Raw genomic sequence first — 24,694 nt, forward strand, 5'->3', positions numbered from 1 at the left:
AGGGAGTTTTCCTAGTGGTTTCAGTAACAGGATGAATGGGAAGATTCCACAATAGTGTCAGTCCGTGTTTTGGTCAAGAGAGAGTAACTCTGGTTCTTGGTGTCGTTTTAATGGGCAAAAGCCTGTCCTGGCAGCCACTCCAACAGATTCTCCGTCCCCCAGGCTCTTCTCTTGGGGATTGGCCTGCAGCACAAGTCTGTGGACCAGCTGGAAAAGGAGATCGAGCTGCCCTCAGGCCAGTTGATGGGACTTTTCAACCGGATCATCCGCAAGGTTGTGAAGGTAACCTCAGCTGAGGGCAGGGCTTTGGCCTGTTTTGAAAAATGTGTCAAACCCACTCCCTGCCCCAGGATGCAGAAATGTTAACATTTGGCTGTGTTTGCTGCAGATCTTCACAAACACACACACACGCACGCACGCACACACACACACACACACACAGATATGGGGAACTTCAGCTGGATCTGTAACGTTCCGTGTTCTCTCCCAGAGGCGCCCCTGATAGGAGTGTGACATCTCTCCAGTCGGTGATTTCCTGCTCCTCCCGTGAGCGTGTGTACTCCTAAACCGTGCAGAGCGCGTGCTAAGTGACTTAGTGACGAGTGACTGGGTCTCTGCTGTTCCTTCATCTTCTGCTGCTTGGCCTTGGTCTTTTGTAGCTGTTTAATGAAGTGCAGGAGAAGGCCATCGAGGAGCAAATGGTGGCAGTGAAGGCCGTGGTTATGGAGCCCACGATGAAGACGCTGAGTGACGACCTGGTAGGAACACCGAACACCCGCCTCTCCCCTGTAGGAAGAGTCCCCGGCGCTAGTGTTCTGGGGGTGTGGGGAGCGCGCTCCCCGAGTCTCCCTGCCCCTCGCGTGCACACCCGGTCCTTGACGAGGCCCCCCGCTGAGTGCGTGTGCGAGCTGGCAGTCCGGCAGCTGCTGTTGTGAACAACTTGTTTGATCGTTTAGGTTTTCAGAAGGCGCGTTTTATGTTCATACACACTTAGTAAGAGCTGCCTCTAACGCTGTGGGGGGAAACGTGCAGAAGGAGAGGCCTGCTGGTCGTCGTGGTCACGTTCTGCCCCCTGGCCTTTCCGTGGGATTTGTCCCCTGCCTGACTCTGACCTACTCTCTCTATGGGACTTCGACCACAGGACGAAGCAGCAAAGGAGTTCCAGGAGAAACACAAGAAAGAAGTGGGGAAGCTGAAGAACCTGGACCTCGCTCAGTAAGGCCCCTTGTGGGAAGCACGGAGCCTCTGCTGGTTGCTTCTAATTCGCTTCCTGGGTGCCCTGGAAGCTGTGTTTCATGGGATCATTTTTAGAAGCGCTAGCAGCTAAAAACCTCCTAATTGACTAATTGCATAATTTTGAAGGCTTTGTTTTCCCCAGATGAGCTCTGCCACTTTGTAAGTCATGACTTGTGGGTCGTGCTCCTGAGATCCCTTGGGTCCCATGTCGTGCCCCGGGCCCCTAGGGAAGGGGGATGCTGATCCATGAGCATCCACTTTCAGTGGCAGCTTTTTAATATTTGGCTTTTAATGTGAATTTGTTTGAAGAAAGGATCCTACTGCCAACAAACCAACAAAACCCCTTGTTCTAGAACCCTCCATGCCCTGGAGTTGCAGTCCTCTTTGAGCTGCAGCTATAATGGTGGTACCTGCCCGGTAGATGGATGTGAATAACCGCTCCAGACTTGGTGGCCTCTGAGCCTCTTTGACCTGTAGTCCCGTTGCTGGGTCATTAGTGATGGTGGTTGTTGGATGTGAGATGGAGGCGGCCAGGAGGTCCGTGGGCAAAGTATTGAGCTCTGCCCACAGCTTTGCAGCATCAAAGCCTTGACTTGTCAGGACTGCTAGATCCCAGAGAGGTGGGGTGAGGTGGGGCAGACAGGGCCCAGTCCAAGGGCGTGTGGGCTGTGGAGGTGGCAGTGAGCAAGGAGATGCTGGGGGTGACAGGAGGCTCCTCTGGTGGGCGGTTGCTGAGAGTCAGGTGGGAGAAGTCGGGCAGCTGCCTTCTGTGCGGATCGACCCCTGCTAGCAGGCCTGACCGTGCTTGTTCCGGTGAAGTTCCTGTCCCCTGGAGCTCAGCTGCCCGCCTGTCCCCTGCTCTCTGCTGTTCAAACGCTGGTGCAGCTCAGCCTGGCTTTCGTGGTAGGACGTGTGTGATGAAAACGTTGTCACTCTCTTACTTTCTTTTAAGCGGCCTTCTCTTCTTTTGAGCAGGCTTTGATATTTCCTTTTATTTTTTAGATACATAATCCGTGGGGACGATGAAGAATGGAATGAAGTTTTGAACAAAGCCGGGCAGAATGCCTCAGTTGTCAGCCTGAAAAGGTGAGGGGCTAGCGTACATCAGGCAGGGGAGGCATTCTGGCCTGTCTGCTTCGCTGGTAACTTTCACTAGGAAATAGGAGGTTGGAGCAGAAACTTTGAGGAAAGTCACTATTCTTTCCTTTGAGGGATGCTAGTTTTGTATCAGAGCCCCCACTGATCAGGCAGGGCCGTTGCTTAGGCCTGGATCTCTGCATCCCTCGTATTCTCAGACATGCCGGGGAGAGAGGCTTGAGAACAGCCCCGGAGTTGCCGCTAACTGAGCACTTCCTGGGGGCTTTAATGCAGCATCCCCTTCATGCTCAAAACAGAGGTGCCTTTTTTCTTACATCACTGCTTTATTTATTTATTTTTATTGAAGTATGATTGATTTATAATGTGTTAATTACTGCTGTACAGCAAAGTGACTCAGTTATACATATTTATACATTCTTTTTCATATTCTTTCCTATTATGGTTTATCACAGGACCTTGTTGTTTATCCATTCTGTATATAACGGTTTGCATCTGCTAATCGCAAACTCTCAATCCATTCCTCTCCCACCCCCCTCCCCCTTGGCAACCCCCAGTCTGTTCTCTATCTCTGAGATTGTTTCTGTTTTTTTTGTTTTTTTTTTCAGGCTTATTAAGCTTGACCTCTCTAAACTCACCCTTGCACTCTACCCCCTCACACCTGGTTATTATTTTGCTTTTTTAATAGGGTTTTATGTGTGTTACACACGTATATAGTTCAATTCGTGTATGTCTTTTTTGAAACTTTCCTTGATAAAACAGACAGCTTCTTCGTTATTTGTGCTTCTTTAAATTGCTGTGGCCCTGTCTTTTTCCCAGATTTGCTCTATTGATCTCCCTTTTTCCCCCCCCTTAATATTTATTTATTTATTTATTTATTTTGGCTGTGCTGGGTCTTAGTTGCAGCTTGCGGGATCTTCCTTGCAGCATGCAGGATCTTTTAGTTGCAGCATGCGGACCTCTTAGTTGTGGCGTGCAGGACTCTTAGTGTGGCACACACGCCAGATCTAGTTCCCTGGCCAGGGATCGAACCCGGGCCCCCTACATCGGGGGTGTGGAGTCTTACCCACTGGACCACCAGGGAAGTCCCTGTTTCTGTTTCATAGATAGGTTCAATTTGTGTCATTTTTAGATTCCACATTAGTGGTATCATACAGTATTTGTCTTTCTCTTTCTGACTTATTTCATTTAGTATGATAAACTCTAGTTGCATCCATGTTGCTGCAAATGGCATTATTTTGTTCTTTTTTACAGCTGAGTAGTATCCCATTGTATATCTGTACCACATCTTCTTTATCCATTCCTCTGTGGATGGACATGTAGGTTGTTTCCATGTCTTGGCTATTGTGAATAGTGCTGCTGTGAACATAAGGGTGCATGTATCTTTTTGAATTATAGTTTTGTCTGGATATATGCCCAGGAGTGGGATTGCTGGATCATATGGTAATTCTATTTTTAGTTTTCTGAGGAACCTCCATACTGTTTTTCACAGTGGCTTCACCAACTTACATTCCCACCAGCAGTGTAGGAAGGTTCCCTTTTCTCCACACCCTCTCCAGCATTTGTTATTTGTAGACTTTTTAATGATGGCCATTCTGACCGGTGTGAGATGGTACCTCATTGTAGTTTTGATTTGCATTTCTCTGATAATTAGCGATGATGAGCATCTTTTCATGTGCCTATTGGCCATCTGTATGTCTTTGGAGAAATGTCTCTTCAGGTCTTCTATCCATTTTTCGATTGGGTTGTTTTTTTTGTTTTTAAGTTGTACGAGCTGTTTGTATAATTTGGAAATTAAGCCCTTGTCCATCGCATCATTTGCAGATATTTTCTCCCATTCTGTAGGTTGTCTTTTCATTTTGTTTATAGTTTCCTTTGCTGTGCAAAAGCTCGTAAGTTTGATTAGGTCCCATTTGTTATTTTTCTTTTTATTTCTTTCTATTGCCTTGGGAGCCTGACCTAAGAAAACATTGGTATGATTTATGTCAGAGAATGTTTTGCCAATGTTCTCTTCTAGGAGTTTTATGGGTATATCACTGCTTTAAAGATGAAGTAACCGAGGCTCTCAGGTGTTAAGTGACTTCCCAAGAAGCATATAGCTAGTAAGAGGCAGAGCCAGAATCAGGACGAGGTTTGTCCACTGCAAAGCCCAGATTTTTACCTGTTATACTCTCCTTCCTCTAAGCCAGTGGTTCTCAAAGTTTTGGATCTCAGAGTTCCTTTATATCATAAAAATTATTGCGGACCCCAAAGGGCTTTTGTGCATGTGGGTTTTATCTATCAATATTTCCCATTTTTTAGAGACACAGATGTAGAGAACAAACGTATGGACACCAAGGGGGGAAAGTGGAGGTGGGGGGAGGTGGTAGTGGTGGTGGGATGAACTGGGAGATCGGGATTGACATGTATACACTAATATGTATGAAATAGATAACTAATAACCTGCTGTATAAAAAAAATTAAATTAAATTAAATTTTAAAAAATTTCCCATTTTAGAAATGAAAAACTGAGAAATTTTAAAAAATGTTTATTCAGAATTAACGTCATGGACTCTACGGGTTTTTTGTTTTTAAAAATACCTTTTTCATAAAAATTTTAGTGAGAAGAGTGGCATTGTTTTACATTTACATTTTTGTGAATCTTTTTAATATCTGGCATACTAGAAAGCAGCTGGATTCTCCTGTCTGCTTCTGCATTCAATCTGTTGTGCTATCACACATCTTGTAGCCTCTGGAAAACAAAACAGTTGGGAGAGAATGAAAGTGGAAGAGGCAAATAATGTATTAGGATTATTATGAAAATAGTTTTGACTTTGGGGCCCACCAGGAGGGGTCTTGGGGGACTCCAGGACTCCCTGGACTACTCTTTGAAAACCTTCGCCCTCAGCTGCTTCTCTGCAGAGCGGTGTGTTTGTAGATGACAGTGGTTCCGTGGGGCGGCACCTTCACTGGAGTTTCCCTTGGGAAGATAGTGAGGCCTCCCCTGCCCTGGGCCTCTGGAGATGAGGCTTCCACAGCTGGTTTGGGGGTTTGTGGGGGTGGTGAGTTCTTGGCATTGCCATAAACAGGGTCCCCTGAAGAGTTTATTTGGAAAGAGGAAATCTTGTGACTCTAGGAACCATAGTTCCCAGAAATCAGATATTCTCTTCTGCTGTCTCCATGAATCACTGTGCTACCTGGAAGATTCCAGCATTGGTGCTAGCCTCATTTTCCTGATGGTCTCTGATGTGGCACAAAAGCCCGCTGTCAGTGTGTCCTGATTTCTGGTTTGGACAATACGGCAGATGCGGCCCAGGGCCCGTGATGGCCGCGTATTGAGTGTGGCGGCTTTGAACAAGGCCGGCTCTGGGCCTGGTGTGGAGACGGCCTGCTTCAGTGCTCCGCAGAGCTCGGTCTCTCCCGCTCTTGGTTTGGCTGTCACTGCCCCTGAGGAGCCATCTGCATTACCCAGTCTGTGTGGCCATTCATGCGCTTGAGGGGTCTGGGGAAACGTGAAAGCTTGCACTTTTGGAGGTAAAAATACTGATAACTGTCGTTCCGAATTCTTTGAGGCCTTTCTTCTGTCTTCTGAGCAGTCACTTCATTCAGGTGATGTTAGGTCTCGGGACAGAATTGCTCACCCTCCCCTTATAGGGAGGTGTTTGTTTTCAGGGCAAAATGACACTGGAGAGAATCCTTAACCTATAAGGGGTAAGGAAGGTGGCCATTTACTGAGCTAGTCTCATGTTAATCTATCTGTGAGGAACCTGCCGGCCAGCTGAAATGTGTACCCGAGTTACTATTCCTTTGGGTTTTCTTCTCATTTAGGAAAAATAAAATAACACATCAAAAAGTATTGTATGGTTTTCCTGGGAGTTTCGTGCTTTGTATTAGGGACTATCCTCAGAGTCATTGGGATAATATGTCTGGTTTCCAGCGTAATCCTTAGTGGTAAGTGGTGGGAAGGAATTTTCCTTATAACGCCTTAGATTTTTCTTAAAGTCTTGGGAGGGGGGAACGTACAGATTTCAGGAGTTAAGGCGTAGATTTGTTTCTCCACAGACTGAGAGCTTGGTCAGGGCAGGAGCTGGGTTGGTGTGGTGTACCCCCAGACCCCAGCACAATGCCCTGTAGGCCTGCGGAGGACATTGCTGTGTGACTGCACGTTCTTACATCATGTTTCAGATGGCGGAAACCCTTTTTCAGACAAAGCAAAGCAGTCTGAAAGGTTACAGATCCAGGCATGCTTCATTCTTTCTCTTTCTACTCCTGTTTTTTCTTCTCCAGTGACAAGAAAAGGAAGTTGGAAGCCAAACCAGAACCCAAACAGAACAAAAAGTTGAAGAAAAACAGAGATGTGAAGAACAAAAAAGATACAAAACTGAAGTGGAAGAAATAGTGGAGAGTAACTTGGGTGTCGGTGGCTGACTCGTAAGGAGATACCCTGACTTTCTGAACTGTCTCTGGCTGGACTGAGTGGCAGCTGACTAGACTATTAAAAGCAGTCACTTCTGAATGGGTCTGCTTAGAACTCGATGGTTGGCAAACCTCCGGCACCGTCCCTCCTCCCCGCAGTCCAGGCCTGCCGTTCCCATTCGTTCATATTTTGCTTTGGGCCCAGGTTTTTCGGTTCCTTCTCGCACGTGTAGAAGCCACGCTGGCTCTTGTCCCTTCTCGGGCGTCAAGTACACAGTCTTCTGGGGATGTTCAGGAGGCTGCTGGGGGAGCACCGGGGCCTCTTGTTATGAACTTGTCCAAACTCCCTGGGGCCTGGAGCCGCAGAGGCTCTAGTGCAGCCAGGACTGGCGTCCTGGGACCCACATTGCCGTGTGCCGTTCCTCTCCTGGCCCTGGCAGTGGCCCAGAAAAGCCTGAGTTCTTAGGATAGGAAGGATATGACATCTGAGTCCCCAGTACCTGTTATTTCATCCATTTGGGAAAAAATGTTGGGAAAGACCCTTTTGCTGGCAGGGGTGAGGGGGTTAGAGAATCTATTTTTAATAAATTACATCCTAGAAAGATCAGCTGCCTGTGTGCTCGTCAACTGAACGTAGGTGGAAGTTGCACTTTGCTCATTTCTTTTGGTGGATCTTGGCTGCCGGTACACTTGGGAGGGTGCTGGCATCAAGGCCGAGGGTGGGCAGCGTGGCCAGGGCTTACTGACCCAGGAGCCCATGGGAGAAGTGGCCGTGCTGACCGGTGCTCGCTGTGGTGGTTCCGAGGGACTTGGGACGGCACCTGGAGGCCAGCTAGCTGGGCCTCTTCTGCCTAGCTCCTGTCAGGTCGTTTGGTCCTCTCCACAGAAGTTACGTGGTGGCTTCATGTGTATTTTGGAATGTTTGATGGTGTCTGCTTTCCAGTCCCGAATCTGATACCATTGTTATTGAAACCTTGACCCTGCATCCCCAACCAGGGATCGAACCAGGGCCCCCTGCAGTGGAAGCGTAGAGTCCTAGCCACTGGACGGCCAGGGAGTTTCCCCTCTGCTGGTGCTATAGGATTGTTCCTCATCCACGTCACCAGGTGCAAGGAGAGCTCAGAGTGGAAGTCAGTTCCGTCGTGCTCTGGTTCTGATCTGCCTTTCTCCCTGCCTCCGCATGTGGGTTAATGGCGATCCTTCGGAGCTCGCCGACCGTGTCAGATTTCAGCTTCTGTATTTTTCCTTATTTTTAAAAAACTCATGTGGTGGCCTTGGTTACTGATCTTCCTTGGTTTTTCATAGACTTTTAAAAGGACTGGTCCTCTGTGAGTCCAAATAGATCCTTTCCTCAGCCCTGATAGGTAATCTGGTTCCTAGAAGTCTGGCGTGTGGACGGGGAAGGAAAGGGAGCTTCTGGACCAAAGAGGGTTAAATGTGCAACTCCCAGGACAGATGGCCACGGGGAGACAAGCAGATTCTGACTGCGTACCTGGGACCGCCGCGCCTTGTCTCCGTAGGCGTAGGGCCTTTTGTCTCCTGGAGCTGCAGACCCCCTATTAAGTCTGAAGGAAAGTTTAATGAGATGAAAAAAATTTTTGATCCATTTTTCTCAGGTGAGTGCCTGAGCCTGCCTTTCAAAGAGGATTTTCTTAAGGAGAGTGGCTAAAAAGCAGAGTCCCAAATGGTCTGAGCTGAATGGCATCTTAAACCTCTCCAGCCACGTCGTCCCACAGGTGCAGGACCCAGATCGGCCGAGCCCTTGCTCGGCCCCTCTAGCCCCAAAGCCCGTCCTCTGATCTGCTCCAGGGAGCCTTCCTGGCCTTGACACTGGGCCTGCCTGGCCCTTGCTGTGACCTGGGGCACACCTCGTAACCCAGGTCCACATCTTTGTAAACCGCAGGTGGTCATGACAGCACCTCCCTCACGGGGCCGCCGTGAGGAGCTGAGAACAGTGCCTGGCGTGCAGCAGGCACTCACCAAGCCTCTCTGGGTTCTGTGGCATGTGCCAGTGTAACCCGGGGAGCTGCTCCATTACCCACGAGCGCTAAGAGGGGCTGAATGAGGACTGGCTGGCTTTGTTGTAAACCACAGCCTGTGCTCGAAGAGGCCCACCAGGGCAGCTAGGAGCGTGCGCTTTGTAGTCAGACCAGTCCAGCTCTGTGTTCTCTGACAAGCCTCTTGACTGACAGCCTTTCCCTTTGCGCATGAAAAGGAAGTGAGCCTTTCGCCTACTACGTAGTCTTGGCCTTTTTATGTGCAAAGCGTGTGTTCCTAAACAGGTCTCTGCACTTGGTGGTTGTGATCTTGGGTTCTCCTCCAAACCTGAAAAAGCACGCCTCCCCCAGACCTCACCATCTGGCCTCCAGACAGAGTGACATCTGTAAAGCTTGCTGTCTCAGGAAATCTCACTTGCAAAACGAATTCAGATAGGCTGCCTATGAATGCTGTCACCAGCCTGGGGAAGGGGCTGAAGAAGCCTGAACAAAGAAGAGTTCTCAATGGTCTCCACCCCCCGCCCCCCCCCCCACCGAGCTGGGAGGGGGCCAGTACTGGCCGGCTTCAGCGCTTCCAGTGCTCATCTGTCCCCCACAGTCCCGGAGGACTCCGGGGTGACCAGGAGATGACACAAAGGGGGCTGTTGAGGCTGGGGGAGGGGAGGAAATCAGTGACCGTCACCTTGGACAAATGTAGACTCATTATCAGAGGCCATTACACCAGCCGCCGGTCCGAAGGCCTGGAGGGGGCGGGGTTGGCATCCCCAGGGCCTGAATAGGCAGTTCAGACTCCAGACGGCTGCCCTCCACTCTGTAAACAACTGGTGAAAGTTGAAAGGGGGTGTGGATTCTGCAGAAGGGTGGGGCGGCAGGAAAGGGAGATGCTGAAGCTTTTCTTGCGTTGCTTGCAGTGGTTCTGCTGAGGAGAAGGCTGTGATAATCCCGGCATCTGGATGCTATCAGGCAACCGGCAGGAGCAGAAAGGAAAGGGAAGTATGGGGAGGAGGAAAGCAGGGGGCCAGACGCTGCTGAGGAGGGCAGGCTCGGTGTCAGCCTTGGTGGCCCGGGCTGGACTCGGGCTCCCTCTCCTCTGTATGGGTTTCCTGTGGAGATTCCGGCTGAGTTAGCCCAGCTTCTCACTGCCTGCGGGGTAGCTAGAGTAGAACGAAGTCCCCTTTGCTTTTCAGGGACTCCTGCTAGGGAGAAGTTCACTGTCTTCTTCCCAGCCTGCCTTTGGCTGCTGACAGCCTGAAGCAGGCAGCGGACGAGAGATGCCCCCGTGCTCCGGAGCAGTGGCCCGACGAGGAGGCCTGGCCGCCGGGGCAAGTAAGGTGACCAGACACACCCCCATTTCTGTTCTAGTCCTCCTGGCCCCTTGGAGAATGTCCGATTTTTTTTCTAATTATTTAAGTGCTTGCTTTAGAGCGTGTTTCTGCTACACGCAGGCTCAAAACGGCCCCACCCCTCTCTTATCTCACCTTCCCTTCAACCGTCTGCCCCCCAAAAAGAAAATATGGCTGAGCTCCCGTCTGGAGCCAGGTGCTGACTAGATCTTGCCTCTTAGGCTGCGTGCTTGACTGAGGCACGTCCTGCAGGGCTGGGGGACTTGTGGGGAGGGTGGACACGGACCTCCGTGGGGGATCCCCTGCAGGTGGCGAGTGCTGGGGAGGGACCACCCCCCAAGCTCCCTCAGGGGCCTCGGACCAGGAGGATGGTGCCGAGGGGCGCGCCTCCTCCCCAAGGCCCCCAGAGGGCGCCATGGTCCGTGCTGAGCCCTCTCCCCACGGAGGCCAGGGCCCCAGGCTGCCCTGCCTGGGCTCCACCAAGCAAGGCCCACAGCAGGCCTTTCCCGGGACTGACCCCGTGCCGTCTTCACATTGTCCCCCAGCTCCCGAGTCCTGGCCTGTCAGTCACCGAACCACAGCCACTCCAGTCAGTGTTCCCAGCGGCCTTAGGAATTTCTCTGCCTGCTTCAGGCAGGAAACATTTTTCAAAGCCTTTATTTCTGCCTGGACTTCGCACCTAAGACAAGCTACAGCCGACCCCAGAAAACCCTTGGGCCTGAGTCACCGGCTTCCGGTCCTCCCTGCATTAACAGGTGACACAGCCAGCTTGGGCTCAGCAGGGCCTGAAGGCAGCAGCCACCAAAGGGCGGGGGCCCCTCCTCAGGCCCCCCTCTTCCTGTGCTGGGCCACACAGATTTTGACTGTGCGAGGGAGGGTTTGCAAACAACCATCCCAGCAGCCCCTGCATCAGGGGTGTGGGGAACCTGGGCTCGGGGCAGAGCAGGAAAGCCCCTGGCGGCTGTCTTTCTAAATACTTTTAAGTATAGTTGATTTACAATGTTAATTTCTGCTCTACAGCAAAGTGATTCAGTTTTATATATATATATATATATATATATATATATATATAATGTATGTCCTTTTTTGTGTTTTCCATTATGGTTTATCATAGGATATTGAATCTAGTTCCTGTGCTATACAGTAGGACCTAGTTGTTGATGCCTTCTGTATATAATGCTTTGTGTCTGCTAATCCCAAACTCCCAGTCTCCCCCTCCCCCCCCCCCTTCCTTGGCAACCACAGGTCTGTGCTCTGTGTGTGAGTCTGTTTCTGTTTCATAGATATGCTCATTTGTGTCGTATTTTAGATTCCACATATAAGTGATATCATATGGTATTTGTCCTTCTCTGTCTGACTTCACTTAGTACGATAATCTCTAGGTCCATCCGTGTTGCTGAGTTCTTTTTCATGGCTGAGTAATATTCCATTGTATGTATGTTCCACATGTTCTTTATCCAACTGTCAGTGGACATTTAGGTTGTTTCCATGTCTTGGCTATTGTAAATAGTGCTGCTGTGAACATGGGGGTGCATGTATCTTTTTGAATTATAGTTTTGTTTGGATATATACCCAGGAATGGGATTGCTGGGTCGTATGGCAACTCTATTTTTAGTTTTTGAGGAACCTCCATACTGTTCTCCATAGTGACTGTACCAATTTACATTCCCACCAACAGTGTAGGAGGGTTCCCTTTTCTCCACACCCTCTGCAGCATTTATTATTTGTGGACTTTTTGACGATGGCCATTCTGACCGGGGTGAGGTGGTACCTCATTGTAGTTTTGATTTGCATTTCTCTAATAATTAGCATCTTTTCATGTGCCTATTGGCCATTTGTATGTCTTCTTTGGAGAAATGTCTCTTCATGTCTTCTGCCCATTTTTCGACTGGGTTGTTTGTTTGTTTTTTGATATTGAGCTGTATGAGCTGTTTGTATATTTTGGAAATTAAGCCCTTGTTGGTCACATCATTTGTGAATATTTTCTCCCAGTCTGTAGGTTGTTTGTTTCATCGATGGTTTCCTTTGCTTTGCAAAAGCTTATTAAGTTTGATTAGGTCCCATTTGTTTATTTTTGCTTTTATTTCTGTTGCCTTGGGAGACTGACCTAAGAAAACATTGGTATGATTTATGTCAGAGAATGTTTTGCCTGTGTTCTCTTTTAAGAGTTGTATGGTATCATGTCTTATATTTAACTCTTTAAGCCATTTTGAGTTTATTTTTGGGTATGGTGTGAGGGTGTGTTCTAACTTCATTGATTTGCATGCGGCTGTCCAGCTTTCCCAACACCACTTGCTGAAGAGATTGTCTTTTTTCCATTGTATATTCCTGCCTCCTTTGTTGAAGATTAATTGACCATAGGTGAGTGGGTTTATTTCTGGGCTGTCTGTTCTGTTGCACTGATCCATATGTCTGTTTCTGTGCCAATACCGTGTTGTTTTAATTACTGTAGCTTTGTAGTATTGTCTGAAGTCTGGGAGGGTTAGGCCTCCTGCTTTCTTTTTCCTCAGGATGGCTTTGGCAGTTCTGGGTCTTTTGCGGTTCCATATAAATTTTAGGATTGTTTGTTCCAGTTCTGTGAAGAATCTGACAGCTGTCTCATTCCTGGCATTGTGTTCCCGTCCTTCCAGTCCAGCTCAGTGGCACGTAAGTGCTCAACGAATGGGAACACACCTACCCCATTTGACAGAACAGGAAAACTAAGGCCCAGCGAGGGCTGGACTGAGGCTCAGGTACTCAGTGGGGTAGGGCAGGGATTGGCAGGTGGCCACAGCACAGCTTCCAGCAGGGCTTCTTTCCGTCTGAGACATGGGTGCCCCAAGTAACCAGGGAATCAGCTCTGGGTTCTCTTCCTGGTCCTAAATGGGCTCCTCCCCAGCTCTGAACTTTGGATAACCCTCTATCAATCAGGAGCCATGAGGCCAAGGTCATTGTTAACAAGTGTTTATTGTTAATAAAACCATAGTACATTTACAATAAGTGACAACATTAATGTATAGTTACAGTATCGTACAATATTACAGCAATAAAATAACACCTATTCCTTTGTACATCCAGCTCAAGCAGCTAGTTGAAAATATTTTCCAGGGTTGCAAGCCCCCAGGGGTTTTTCAAGGTGACCGAAGTGACACCTCCTAAAGTGCCTGGGGCTTCTGGTGAATAAATAGTTTCTAAGGTACGGCCAGACAGCTGAAGGTGACATCCAGCACAAGCTGTCCAGAAGGTGCCCCCAGTGTCTGGCCCATAAATACGACAAGGGTCTAGGCCCAGCGATGTGTCTCCACCCCAGGAGAGCGTGGAGTCTAGAGAATGTCAGCGGCAGGTAGCGGGGAAGAAGTAGAAGGGCCTCCTCTCCCAGTCCTTGCCTTCCACCCATGCCCCGTCCTTTAAATCCCCAAGACCCGCAGTTCCCAATGGGAAGTGTGGGCCTTGCTCTCCAATCCAAACTAAAGGACTTTTTCACTGGAGAAACTGGACCAGGGGGGCCGTTTAGGGCTCTGCCTCCGGAGCCCACAGAGGCAGCCTAATTCTAGGCTTGGGATTTCAGCATCGACCCTGAAAACAGCAGCAGCAACAAAAGCTGAGGCCACCAGGCTCCTCCACTGTACCCCATGCCACTCTTGGCTCAGACCAAAAGCTTTAAAGGCATTCAGGGGAACTAACTGCCTTCTACCACTCACTGAGTAGGATGGCGATTCCCCTCCCCCCACCCCGTCCCCCAAGAGGAGGGCCTCTGTGAGGCCAGACACCAAGAGAATGGACTGAAAATGGACTCAAAGTGACCCTCTGTGCACGATCCCTGGCCCCCTGGAGGCCCACATCAAGTCTTTCAAAGGCACAGCCCAGAATAAGTTCAGGGTTTGGGCAGCCTTTCTGACGTGACATTGAGGGAAAATACCAAGTTTTGACTGAAATGGCCCGGGGCCCAAACAGAACATACATTCTGTACATTCATAAGGATGCCCACACCCCCGAAGAGCCCCAGTTAGGACAGTCTGAGCTGCCTGAGGCCCCGGGGGGAGGGCACGATCTGAAGCTGTGTTGAGCAGAGCTGAATCAGCATCACACGAGGGTGAGTGCATTGCGGCCCTCAAGGTGCGAGCGGTAGGTGTCGGGGAGGGGTTGGGGGAAGGGCCACCTTTTGGCCACACCTGCCCTTGGCCCATCACTGGTTGAGCCAGTGGTTAGCTCTGGTCCTGCCCGGGTCTGGCTCCAAGAGGGCCTGTAACCAGCCTCCACCCAGCAGGGCCCCAGCGTGTCCACAGGCCCTGGCTACGTGCTGGCCCAGACACCCCGGGAAGCACTTGCTCCCGGCCCTTCCCACCCGCTAGGATGCCTGGCGACAGAGCCTGGCCCAGAGCCAGCCATCCCCCAACCTCACACCCGTGAGGTGACGTAGAGAGAGTGCACGCGCTCGGCCAGGGTGCTCTGCAGGTCCTGCAGCGGGTCCAGGCCCTGCACTTTGCTGCTGCGGCCGTAGATGAGCTGCCGGAAGGAGTCCTGCTCGAGCAGGGCCTTCATGTGCTTGAGGAAGAAGCCCTCGCAGAACAGGGCCAGTTCGGGGGCGCTGTGGATCTGTGGGGCAGGGAGAGGGAGGGGGGTGAGGCCCACTGCGTCAGCACGGCCCTGCCTGAAACCTCCCCCTACCCTCACCTCCAAATAGTACCCATGGGTTAAGGCCCAGCTTCAAGCCTCAACCTGGGGGAGGCATGTCCTATCTTGGGGTGACTGGCCCCTTATCTGAATTCCTTCCATAAGCCTCTCCTTGGGGTTAGACTGATCGGGGTTCAAATCCCAGCTGTGCCACCAGGAACATCCCTGAAATCTTGTTCTTGGCCTAGGTCCCGCTGGTGACGGCTTGTTGAATGCCAGTCATCCCTATTGGATTGGCAGCTCCCTCACTAAGGGCAGGGACTGCCCACTGTGGGATGTCCAGCACAAGGCCCAGCACACGAGTGTTCACCTGGTAAATGCTCAGTAACTATTTTAGGTCAACAAATATGGAGTGCCCACTCTGGGCCAGGTGCTGGGCGCAGGCCTCGAGGCCCAGGTCTGCGATGCTGTCTCAGAGCTGATGTTCCAGTTCAGGAAGACAGGGAAGCCAAGGAACCAACCAGGCCACGAAACCACAGACTGTGGTCAGTGCTGTGAGGAAGTGAGAGTGGGTGAAGGGGCAGAGAGGTGTGTGACTCGGGGGAGGCCTAGGGAAATCAACAGGGCTTGGGAAGAGCTTCACCGGAGGAGTGGACAGTGATCGCAGGAGTTCTGGGGCGGGAATGACTTGAGAAGGAGACGTGGGCTGCGTGGCTGGGTGAAGGCAGAGGGGAGGCATCGTAATGGGCGACAGATAAGGGCTGGATTTTATTCAGTTTGCAGTGGAAAACCTTTGGAGGGTTTAAGTAGGGGAGTGACACAGTCTTTACGCTTTTCCAAGAGTCTTGTGGATTGCAGGGTGAAAGCCAGGAAGTGTGGAAGCCAGGGCAGCAATTGCCCAAGAGAGGGGGCAATGGAGATGGAGGGAAGGGGAGGGACTGCTGATGTGTTTCAGGAGTGTTTCTAGGTGTGGCAGATGACCATGGCGTTTGCTGAGAGAAGGAAGACTAAGGAGGACCGTGCTGGGGAGAAAATCGGGTAGTGCCTGGGGAACTGATTTGACTCAGGCTCAGCTCCTTGCCCCAGGTCTCACAGCCTGCGCGGCACGGCTGGGATGGGAACTGGGATCCACCCGGCTCACGGCTCAGCTCCCAAGCTGCTATGCTGCCCCACTGGGCGGCAGTGACGCCAGGCTGCAGAGGGACTTACAGTGCCCTTCAAAGCTGCCTGGCCACCTGCATTTTCCAGCCAGGCCACAGTGGAGCAGAGTGTGTGTTGGGAGGCAGCCGGTGGGCATCAGGGGTCCTCACCTTGGCATACTTGTAGGTGTTCACGGCGCTCTCCACGCTCAGGGTCTGGGAGCACAGGATCTCGCAGTGCCGCTGCAGGGCGTCCAGCTGGAACAAGCTGGCGGCTGACAGCAGCTGGCAGGAGGCAAAGGAGGCCGTGGGTGTGCGTGGCCAGGTCTGCGGCCCAGGCATCATGGAACAGACAGCTGCTTTGTGCTGTGTGCTCTGCCTCCTCCCAACCTCCAGGGCCCTCCCCCGCTGCCAGTCAAGTCTGACGGCCTAGATTCATTTCTACTCTAGGCTATCTACGTATTGGCTGGGACACCTCGAGAGGCACCGGATGGGTGACAGACGCTGGTTGGGATTTCTAACATCAGGAGGCCTTCAGCTATAAGCTGCCTGCTCATCTACGTGACCTTGTAGCCAGGTGCCCGGCCAGCAGTGGGTCCGTTCTCTGAGCAGTGACCTGGTGAGGGGAAGGCCTCGCTGCCTTCTGATCCTCCTGGGCCTTCCATCCTCAGGGGTGGCCCTTTCTAACCCCGAGGTGTGGCCCGGGAGGCCGGGCTCCGTGGGTGCACAATTTCCCACACTCTCCTGGAACGGCGCTTCCCGTCGCCAGAAGAGCAAGGACCAGCAGGGAACCAGGAGGTCCTTGCAGAGGCCACCTGCCTTCCCTCCTCATCTCTCCAAGTCCTGTGTTTCTGAGAGCGGGGTTGAGACCTGGAAGATGTCACAGGCGGGGGACACAGGCATGGCGGGACTGGGGGCCAGGCTCACGGCCTCCCTGCTCCTCCCCCTGGGGCCGGGCAGACCGGCCAGGTCCTCACCTCCAGGATGTCGCCGGTGGGGATGTCCATGGATTCTGGTCCCCCGTAGTACAGATACTGCATCATCATCTGTAGGGAGGAGAGGCCCCGTGTGAGCGCCAGATGGACCCACAGCACCGAAGTCCTCACCTGGCACCCCCGGAGTGCCACTCCAGCCGCTGCCGGCCTCGTGGTGCCCCCGACCTCTGTGTGCTGACGTCTGCACCTCCCCCGACTCTCGTCAGACATTTTTGTGTTTTCGCTGGAATGCGGGTGGCAAGCTTCCTTCCACAGAGTGGTTTCACTTCAATCCTCACGACAGCCCTGTGAGCCCAGGAGGGCAGATACTACTCACAGCTGGGGAAACTGAGGCCAGGGAGGGGGGCTGACCCCCCTCCCCAGAACCCTTCCAGCTCACCAGGCACCATGCCGCTCGTTTCTCTTACTGAAATTCTAAATATGGGGTTGGGAGAGGGGGAGGTGGGGCTCTGAGGGGGCGACTGTCTGACGGGCCACCCTCAGGATCCCAACTCCTGACCTCCCTGTCTGCGCTAGGCCTCCACGTGGAGGTGACAGTCAGATCCCGACTCCCTCCTGGAAAGTAAGTTGCAGAGCTGGGACAGGGATCTGGTCCAGAGGTCACCTTGCTGACCAGCCCAGGACCTTCAGGATTCTTGGGAGCACAGGGCCCTGGGACACCACATGAGGTGGCCTGCGGGGAGGGAGGCTACATTTAGTTCCGCTGAGGTCTGAGTTACAAGCTCTGCCATCACGCTGGAGACTGGGGAGTTTCCCAGTTGGAAAAAGAAAAATGATTCCCCCTGGTTGGCTGAAGAAACGGCCCCAGCAAGGAGCTGGCAAGTGTGTAAGTAAACACGGCTCCAGCCAGCACAGTCAGGCTCTGTTAGGACTGGCCCCCAGGCTGGAAGCGGCACCAGAGGAAAGGAGCCCAACCTGGGGGAGGCGGGGAGTGGGGAGGGCCCGCCAGCCTCACCCAGGCCCAAGGCCTGTCCAGGAGACATCAGTCTCTCCCCCTCAGAGGAGCGGGGGCCCCCAAAGGCCTTCCCCAGCCCCTGCTGGAGCTCACGTGGCGAGCCTACAGTTACACATATGTGTCCATGTGTCCCATGGCTCCAGGTGGTACCGGGCCCACGCCTGGCTTCCTCTGCCATCCCCATGCTGGGAGCTGAGTGGGTGCTGAGCACAGCACCAGCAGGGCAGCGCTGAATGCCCAGGGCTGGGAGTGGGGGAGGTCAGATCTGCAGAGATTCTTTGCTAAGGGATGGCCTCAGGGCAACTCCTAGGTGAGAAGGGGCCCAGGGACAGAGGCTGGGAGACAGGTGACAGCTTGCAGCTCCCCTCCCTGGCCTGGAAGGCAGCCTCCTGCTGCATTTGGGAGCTGGTTTTGGCCAGGCCCAGCCATCTGTGGCATGTGGATCTCCCTGAGGTCACTTGAATGCATACGAGTCCACAGAAGTCAGACCAGAATTGCCCTTCTGGAGGCTGGCTGAGGGAGCTGGGCTGCTGGCAGGCAGCCTGTGGGGCTGGACTGGCCGCCCAAAGGGCTGCAGCAGTCAGGACCAGCTGCAGGAGCTGCCAGGCTTCCTCCTGCCCAGAGTGGGCCACCAGGAATGTGACCACAGGGAGGCCACTGATGCTGCAGGGACAGGCCTGGGGTCAAGAGCCACGTCAGAATGGCAGGGCTCTCCCCCAAAGGCCTGGGTTTAGTCGGCAGTGACCTTGGCAAGTGTCTAGACCTGTGCTGCCTAATGCAATAGCCACTGGCCATGTGTGGCTTTTGAGCATGTGAAATGTGGCTGCTCTGGATTAACACGTGTTGTGTCAAAACTGGATTTCAAACACTTAGTGTGAAAAAAAGAATGTAAAACATTTCATTAATTTTTTATATGTTGAAATGATACTATTTTGGCTACATTAAGTTAAATAATATTATTAAAATTCATTTCACCTGTTTCTTTTTGTATCTGTGGCTACTAAGGGATTTTAAATTACCTATGTGGCCTGCATTATCTTTCTATTGGATGATAGCACTGCTTAGATCTCCTTGGGCCTCTGTTTCCTGTTCTAGAAAACAAATAATGACCGCCATTTCTCCTCGTGCTGTGAGAGCCAATGAGAATGTTTGGGGGCTGCTCTGAAACTTTTAGGCTTTTTTAGGGAGCACTGGCCCTGGATTGATGGCTTGGGAGGAGTGACGTGACTTACACCAGCGCATGCACACGTCACCCTCCACCCACCGGGGTCTTGTTAAAATGTGGGGTGTCTGGGGTGGGGTCTGAGGTTCTGCATTCCCAACAAGCACGCGGGCAACGTCTGTACTGTGGGAGCTCACTCCGGGGAACAAGGACTCACATGCTGCACGTGTGGTGTGCGCCTGTCCTTACACGTCCATCAGTCTGCCCAGACCCCTCACCCAGTGGTTAGAGCTCAGGGCCCACGAGACAGGCTCTGAAGCTACAAAGTCACAATGGAACGGCTACCTTTGCCTGGGAAAAACCTAGATGCTCCAACCTGACCACTGAGATTCAGCAAAACACAGAAGGCACTGGGGATGGAGGGGAAGATTATGACCGACTCACGGCTGCTCCCACCCAGACGGACGAGCCAGGGTGGGGCTCCTGGGGGGGAGGGGGCATCCCCTGAGAAGCGTGCAGCACTGAGGTCCACATACCTGAAAAATGTGGTACTTCATGTCACCGATCTCAATGGTTTTGCTGCTGTCGCCATCTTGTTCTGATTTATTGGTCATCAGTGTCTTGAACCTGGAGCCAAGGAGATGAGACAGGACGGGGCTTGAACGTGACTTTCACTCCATGGCCGTGTGGCAACGGCACCGTCCACCACCTGACTGGCCACCAGGGCACAGGAGCATTTTAAAAATTACTGCCGTGCTCTCAAAATAATTCTCGGCGAGTGACGTTTTACATTGTCCAGACGGCTGGGCTGAGCCCCATTCTGTCCCTGCTGCCCCCTAGATGAGTGACTGTGACGCCTGCGGCTGGAAAACTGACTTCCGTGCCAGAACATTTATGTTTTCTAATAATCAAAGGCAGCAAGTTGGCCAGAAAGAATACAGCCTCAGAGCTCCTCTTGGAGAACTCTGGGTCCCATCTCGACTGTCCCTCTGTCAACCTGTCCCGTGCCCGCCATGGGGCGGATGGGGCCTCCGCGCTCCGTGACCTCCCTGTGGGGGGCAGAGGCTCGGGGTGCAGCCCCAGCGAGAGGCTCTTCTCTGGCCTGTCCATCACTTTGTATCTACATGAAGCTGCCCAGCCTCCCGGCAGCTGAGACTTCATTACCTGGGTTGCCTACCTGTTAGAAGCTGTCACCAGCAGGACTTTATGTGCATAAAACAGCTTTCCTTCCACAAGGAAGGTCACATCCGACATCTCCTTGTTGTTCAAGAAGTGAGGATCTGCCAGTAGGGAAGGAGAGGGGGTGACTGAGGAGCCTGCCTCCGGGGGTGTCTCACGTGTGTGTTGGGGGGAGATGGGGTGGGGAATGTGGAGAGCAGAGAAACTGAGGCCAGGCCATGGAACTTGGAAAGGGGAAGGAGGACAAAGAGGAGAGGGAGAGGGAGAGGAAAAGGGGAGGGGAGGGAGGGGAGGGGAGGGGAGGGAGGGGAGGGGTGGGGAGGGGAGAGGAAAAGGGGAGGGGAGGGAGGGGAGGGGAGGGGAGGGGAGAGGAAAAGGGGAGGGGAGGGGCGGGGAGGGAGGCCTGGCAAGCGCGGGTGGCCGGCGGGGAAGGCCTCACCTAGCCTGGCCGGTGGGGTCTTGCGGAGCTCGGGGATGCTGGGGATAGGGCTGCTGCCATAGCAGTGCATGAAGATGGCAGCCAGCTGCTGGATGACAGAGTCGTTCTGTGGGGGGAGAGGCAGGGAGGGGCCATGAGCTCAACGCCCCATCCTGTGGCCGTCTGTTTACAGCTCCCAATACATCGGGCCAACTTCAGAAGTCCAGGCCAGGATCAGAGCAGCCGCTGCCTTTTGCTCCTCCTGGAGGTGGCCTGGTGAGGGAGGCCTGTCCCTTCAACACTGATTCCCCAAATCGCTTTTTTGGCCGGGCTCCAGCCCAGACAAATCCACGGCCTCTGCAGCCAAGCGGTGCGCGTTTGCGTGTGGGGTGGGCGTCCACCCGCGTGCGTGAAGGTGCCTGTGTCCATCTGTCCGTGTGAGGGGTTGTCCCTGTGTCTGTCTGCCTATGCGTAGGTCTCCGTGTCCGTCCCATGGTCTGCTGGGGCCGCGGGCTCTGGAGCCTGGGTTCTCTGAGCTTGGGGCAGGCACCTGCCCGGAGACACTCACCTTGCTGGTCTTGAGGATGTCGAACATGAGCTGCAAGCCCTCGGTCACCAGCTCCTCGTTGTATTCCTCCTCCTTGATGGAGCTGAAATCCCGCAGGAGGCTCTGCACCACCGAGTACCGAGACTGGGAGAAGGACGTCCTCAGAGACTCGATCCAGACGTGCAGCTTCCAGGGGACGCCTGGGCCCGGGCAGGGGAAGGGCAGCAGTCAGCCCCTGGGCAGAGCGCTCCCCGCAGGGCCCACCGAGCCCACCTCCCGACGAACCCTTTCCTGGCAGGCTCTCTTGCGATGCGCCCAGTGTCTACAGAGCAGGGGGCAGCCCCCAGCCCGCTCGGTGTAGCCAGTAAGGAAAGCTTCCGTTCACCCTGACGGGCCTCCCTGAGAGATCAGAGGGCGCCCCAGGTTCCTGTCAGATGAGGTGGAGGAATGCCTCCGGACCAAGTGCAGGGAGCCCGAGCTCTGAAAATCCACAGCTCAGCCCGGGGGCTTTCAAGCGCCATCCCAGCACCCACACTGGCCCCACTCCTTGTTGGGCCCTGGAATTATTTACTGGGGGAGGACCCATTATAATTACGAGGGGTAGCCTGGGAGACTCGGATACCCGGAGGATATGCAGGGTGCTTGGGGATGCAGGGGCTCCCTGCCTGTCAAGAAGCCTGAAATCAACCCCGTCCTATCGCAGAGGGCTTTTCCTAGCGCCCAGCTCACTGGTCTCTTTGTGCACATCCAGTGCCACGTAATTACTGTTTACCAGCTCCCTGGAGTGTGTCGGCGGGGCCGCAGAGGAACTTACAACTACTTTGGAAAGATCACGACAAAAACTAGTGATGTTTCTGATAATTAGAGGGATTGCTTCTTACTCCCCCACCTCACCATGGGTTAAAAAAGGACCGATGGCATCCCCTGCCCCCCACGATGACGTGTGTAACGTTAGCATCGCTGGTTGACTGACTGTATGCAGGAGACCATTTCACAGAGAAGAACACTGAGGCTGGCTTGCCACAGCAGGGCCATGTGGCCTCCTGCTGCCTTGGCCCAGCGCCGGGCGTTCGTGTGTCATGGTCCCCGGGAGAGTAACGATGCTGTCATCGTGCACTGAGTGCTGATGGTGAGCTGGCACTGGGCTCTGAGCTGCATGTGGCGACACCACAGTCGTAGAGGAGGATCATCAGCACCAGCGAACGTGGCAGGGCTGGGCTCTCACCCATGTCTGTCTGTCTGACCAGCCTCCCGGGAGGGAAGGAGAAGTCGGCAGGCTTGCAGACCCAAGGAGGTGGGGAGGTTGGCTGAGGGACTGGAGTGCATCTAGTTGACCAGAAATGTAGACCCCCTAGTGCTACAGATGCTCCCAGAGCTACACATCCCAGGACTTGACCAGGGAGGTTGGGGGACCTGAGGGCACAGGGCTGGGGTGAGGCTCTTGAGACACATCCCCACTGAGGACTGTCTGAGGCTCAGGGCACCTCCTGTCCTGGCCGTCAGTCACCAGGCCTGGGGGAATTGAGCCCCGCTCTACGCTCAGCTACCTGGCCCTCTCCTGGCCTGAGGAGCAGCAGAGCATGTGTGTGAGTGTGTGTGTGCGTGTGTGTGTGTACCCGTACGCTGCAAGGTCTCACCTAGTGCCCGCAGCTCCATGGTGATGTCCACGTAGCCGTGCTCCGCGCTGTAGTACATGGCCTCCTGGAGGGCCTTGGTGCGCGTCCGGCTCAGCCTCACGGGCCCCTCGCTGCCACTGCCCTGGCTCGATGTGTCGCTTTCCTCCACGCCCTCAGCCAGGATCTCCTCCAGGGACAGCACGTCTGCTTTGGCCTGCTGCGGCTGCGTCAGGAGCTTCCTCAGGACGTTCCTGTGCACAAAGGGACGGAGGGTGATGCCTGAGGCTCCCGCCACGGACGGCGCCCGCCGAGCTGCCTTCTGGCGCCCCGGGGTCCAGATGAGCAGCTACAGGGCATCTGCGGGCACAAAGGGCTCATGGTCTTCCCCTCCCAGGCAGGCTGGGCCAGGGCTCCCAGCGACCCCCCATCCCTGGCCAACTGGGTGAGTAAGGGGAAGGTGCAGGAGACCTCTCCCTTCTGCCATCCATGTAGTGCCAAGAAGTCGTGGGCTTTGAGACCAAGCAGGTTCTGCCATCCTGTGTGATCTTGGATAGGTTGTTCTACCTCTCTGAGCCCTGATGGCTTTGTCATCTGTAGGACAGGGCATCAGCATCATGCTCTCCCGGTTAACGTGAGGCCAATGTGATGACATCAAATGCAGAGCCTGATACCTAGCAGTCCTCCTAATAGCAGCCAACTTTACACATGTAAAAGTGTCCGAAACATAGGACATGCTTATACTCATTTCTTCCTTTCCCTCCATTAATAAGAATGAAGTGAAGCTGCATTTTATACTGAATTCATTAATATACACAGATGTGTAGAACACTGGATGCTCGATGCAGCATATTCCCATGTACCGCTGCATTTAACCCTGAGCGATCCCATGAACCTCGCCATTCGTGGGCGATGACTACATCTTGCTCACGGTCACACTGAGCAGGATGAAGACTCAGACCCAGAGCTTCAAGCCCCAGGCTCGTTCTGTCACATCCTGTGGGCTGGGGCTCTGGGCAGGCTGCAGCAGGGGCAGCCCCACAGGTCACCTGGGGCTGAGCCTCCTCCCAGCAGCCCTGCCCACCCCTCCCCCACCCCTTCCCCTACTCTGTGATGGAGGCCCGGCAGGGACCCCCTCGAGGGACCTGGGTCATCCCGCTGTAGCTCTGTCAGTTCAGCAATTTAACAGGGCACCCAGTCCGGCGTGAGCTGGCACGTGACGGTGACCGACCACCACGCCCACCCAAGGAGCCCGTGTTCCAGAGAGAGAGCGGGAAGCCGATGAGCAGAGAGGCAACTCTACGCGGGGTGAAGAGGCCACAGCGGGGGGGGAAACGCGGGCACTGGGCGGGGTAGAGAGGCCTGGAGGCCGTGCCCTGCGGGCAGGGGTGGTGGAGATGGGTGAGAGCGGGGGCCGGGCGCAGAAGGCGGGGAGGAGAAGCACGCTGGGAGCGGACCACAGCAAGGGCACAGTCTGGGCTTGAGAACGGCAAGTAGGTGTCCCACCTGCCCTCTCTGCCTTCTACTCACCTCTTCCCTGTCTCCCTCTGCCCCGAGCTGCCTAACGGCTCTGCTCTCACCCCTGCCCTCTCACAGCCCTGGCCCCCGCAAAGCAAGGTCCACCAGCTGCTCCTGGAGCGAGACGCGATCTCCTGCTGCAGAGCCACCAGCGGCGTCTTTGTGGTGGAGCTGCCTGCTGTGTGGAAGCCTCTAGCGCCCCAGGCCACTACAGGCACCGGAGAAGCACCCCAGGCACGGGAAGGGATGGGGTCCTGGGTGGCTGCAGGGTGGAGAGCCTTACGGGGGAATGGGAGGGCCTGCTCCAGTCCCACGTCTGCCAGGAACTGGCTGTAGGACCTCTAAGCAACCCAGCGTCTCCGGGCCTCCAACATCGGGGGCCCCCGTGCTGCCTGAAGACCTATCTTCTTTCCGGCCGGTGTGCATGCAGCCATCCCCAGCCCCCATCCCTGGAAGGATCTCCAGGCCTAGCTCTTCTGCGCCTGAGAGCCTGCTTCATGCCCCACAGC

The 24,694-nt window shown here is 53.9% G+C and overlaps 2 protein-coding genes across 3 annotated transcripts in view; one reads left to right on the forward strand and one right to left on the reverse strand.

Moving 5' to 3' along the window:
* Positions 1 to 7,333, forward strand: part of NAT10 (N-acetyltransferase 10) — a 39,314-nt gene extending 31,981 nt beyond the window's left edge. Inside the window, exons 25-29 of the mRNA XM_061201571.1 lie at positions 163 to 282; positions 660 to 758; positions 1,142 to 1,215; positions 2,239 to 2,322; positions 6,598 to 7,333. Of these exons, the coding sequence (XP_061057554.1) occupies positions 163 to 282; positions 660 to 758; positions 1,142 to 1,215; positions 2,239 to 2,322; positions 6,598 to 6,709 (489 nt within the window). The 3' untranslated portion in view covers positions 6,710 to 7,333. The remainder of the gene's footprint in view (positions 1 to 162; positions 283 to 659; positions 759 to 1,141; positions 1,216 to 2,238; positions 2,323 to 6,597) is intronic.
* Positions 7,334 to 14,355: 7,022 nt separating this feature from the next.
* Positions 14,356 to 24,694, reverse strand: part of ABTB2 (ankyrin repeat and BTB domain containing 2) — a 177,232-nt gene continuing 166,893 nt past the window's right edge. For both annotated transcript variants that reach the window (XM_061201573.1, XM_061201572.1), the window contains exons 10-17: positions 22,692 to 22,921; positions 21,076 to 21,254; positions 20,529 to 20,634; positions 20,088 to 20,190; positions 19,447 to 19,537; positions 16,776 to 16,844; positions 15,970 to 16,083; positions 14,356 to 14,641 (exon numbers count right to left, since the gene is read on the reverse strand). In XM_061201573.1, coding sequence (XP_061057556.1) covers positions 14,444 to 14,641; positions 15,970 to 16,083; positions 16,776 to 16,844; positions 19,447 to 19,537; positions 20,088 to 20,190; positions 20,529 to 20,634; positions 21,076 to 21,254; positions 22,692 to 22,921 — 1,090 coding nt within the window. In that variant the 3' untranslated portion in view covers positions 14,356 to 14,443. The remainder of the gene's footprint in view (positions 14,642 to 15,969; positions 16,084 to 16,775; positions 16,845 to 19,446; positions 19,538 to 20,087; positions 20,191 to 20,528; positions 20,635 to 21,075; positions 21,255 to 22,691; positions 22,922 to 24,694) is intronic.

Source organism: Eubalaena glacialis, chromosome 10 (genome assembly GCF_028564815.1).
Source record: "Eubalaena glacialis isolate mEubGla1 chromosome 10, mEubGla1.1.hap2.+ XY, whole genome shotgun sequence".
Lineage (NCBI taxonomy): Eukaryota > Metazoa > Chordata > Mammalia > Artiodactyla > Balaenidae > Eubalaena > Eubalaena glacialis.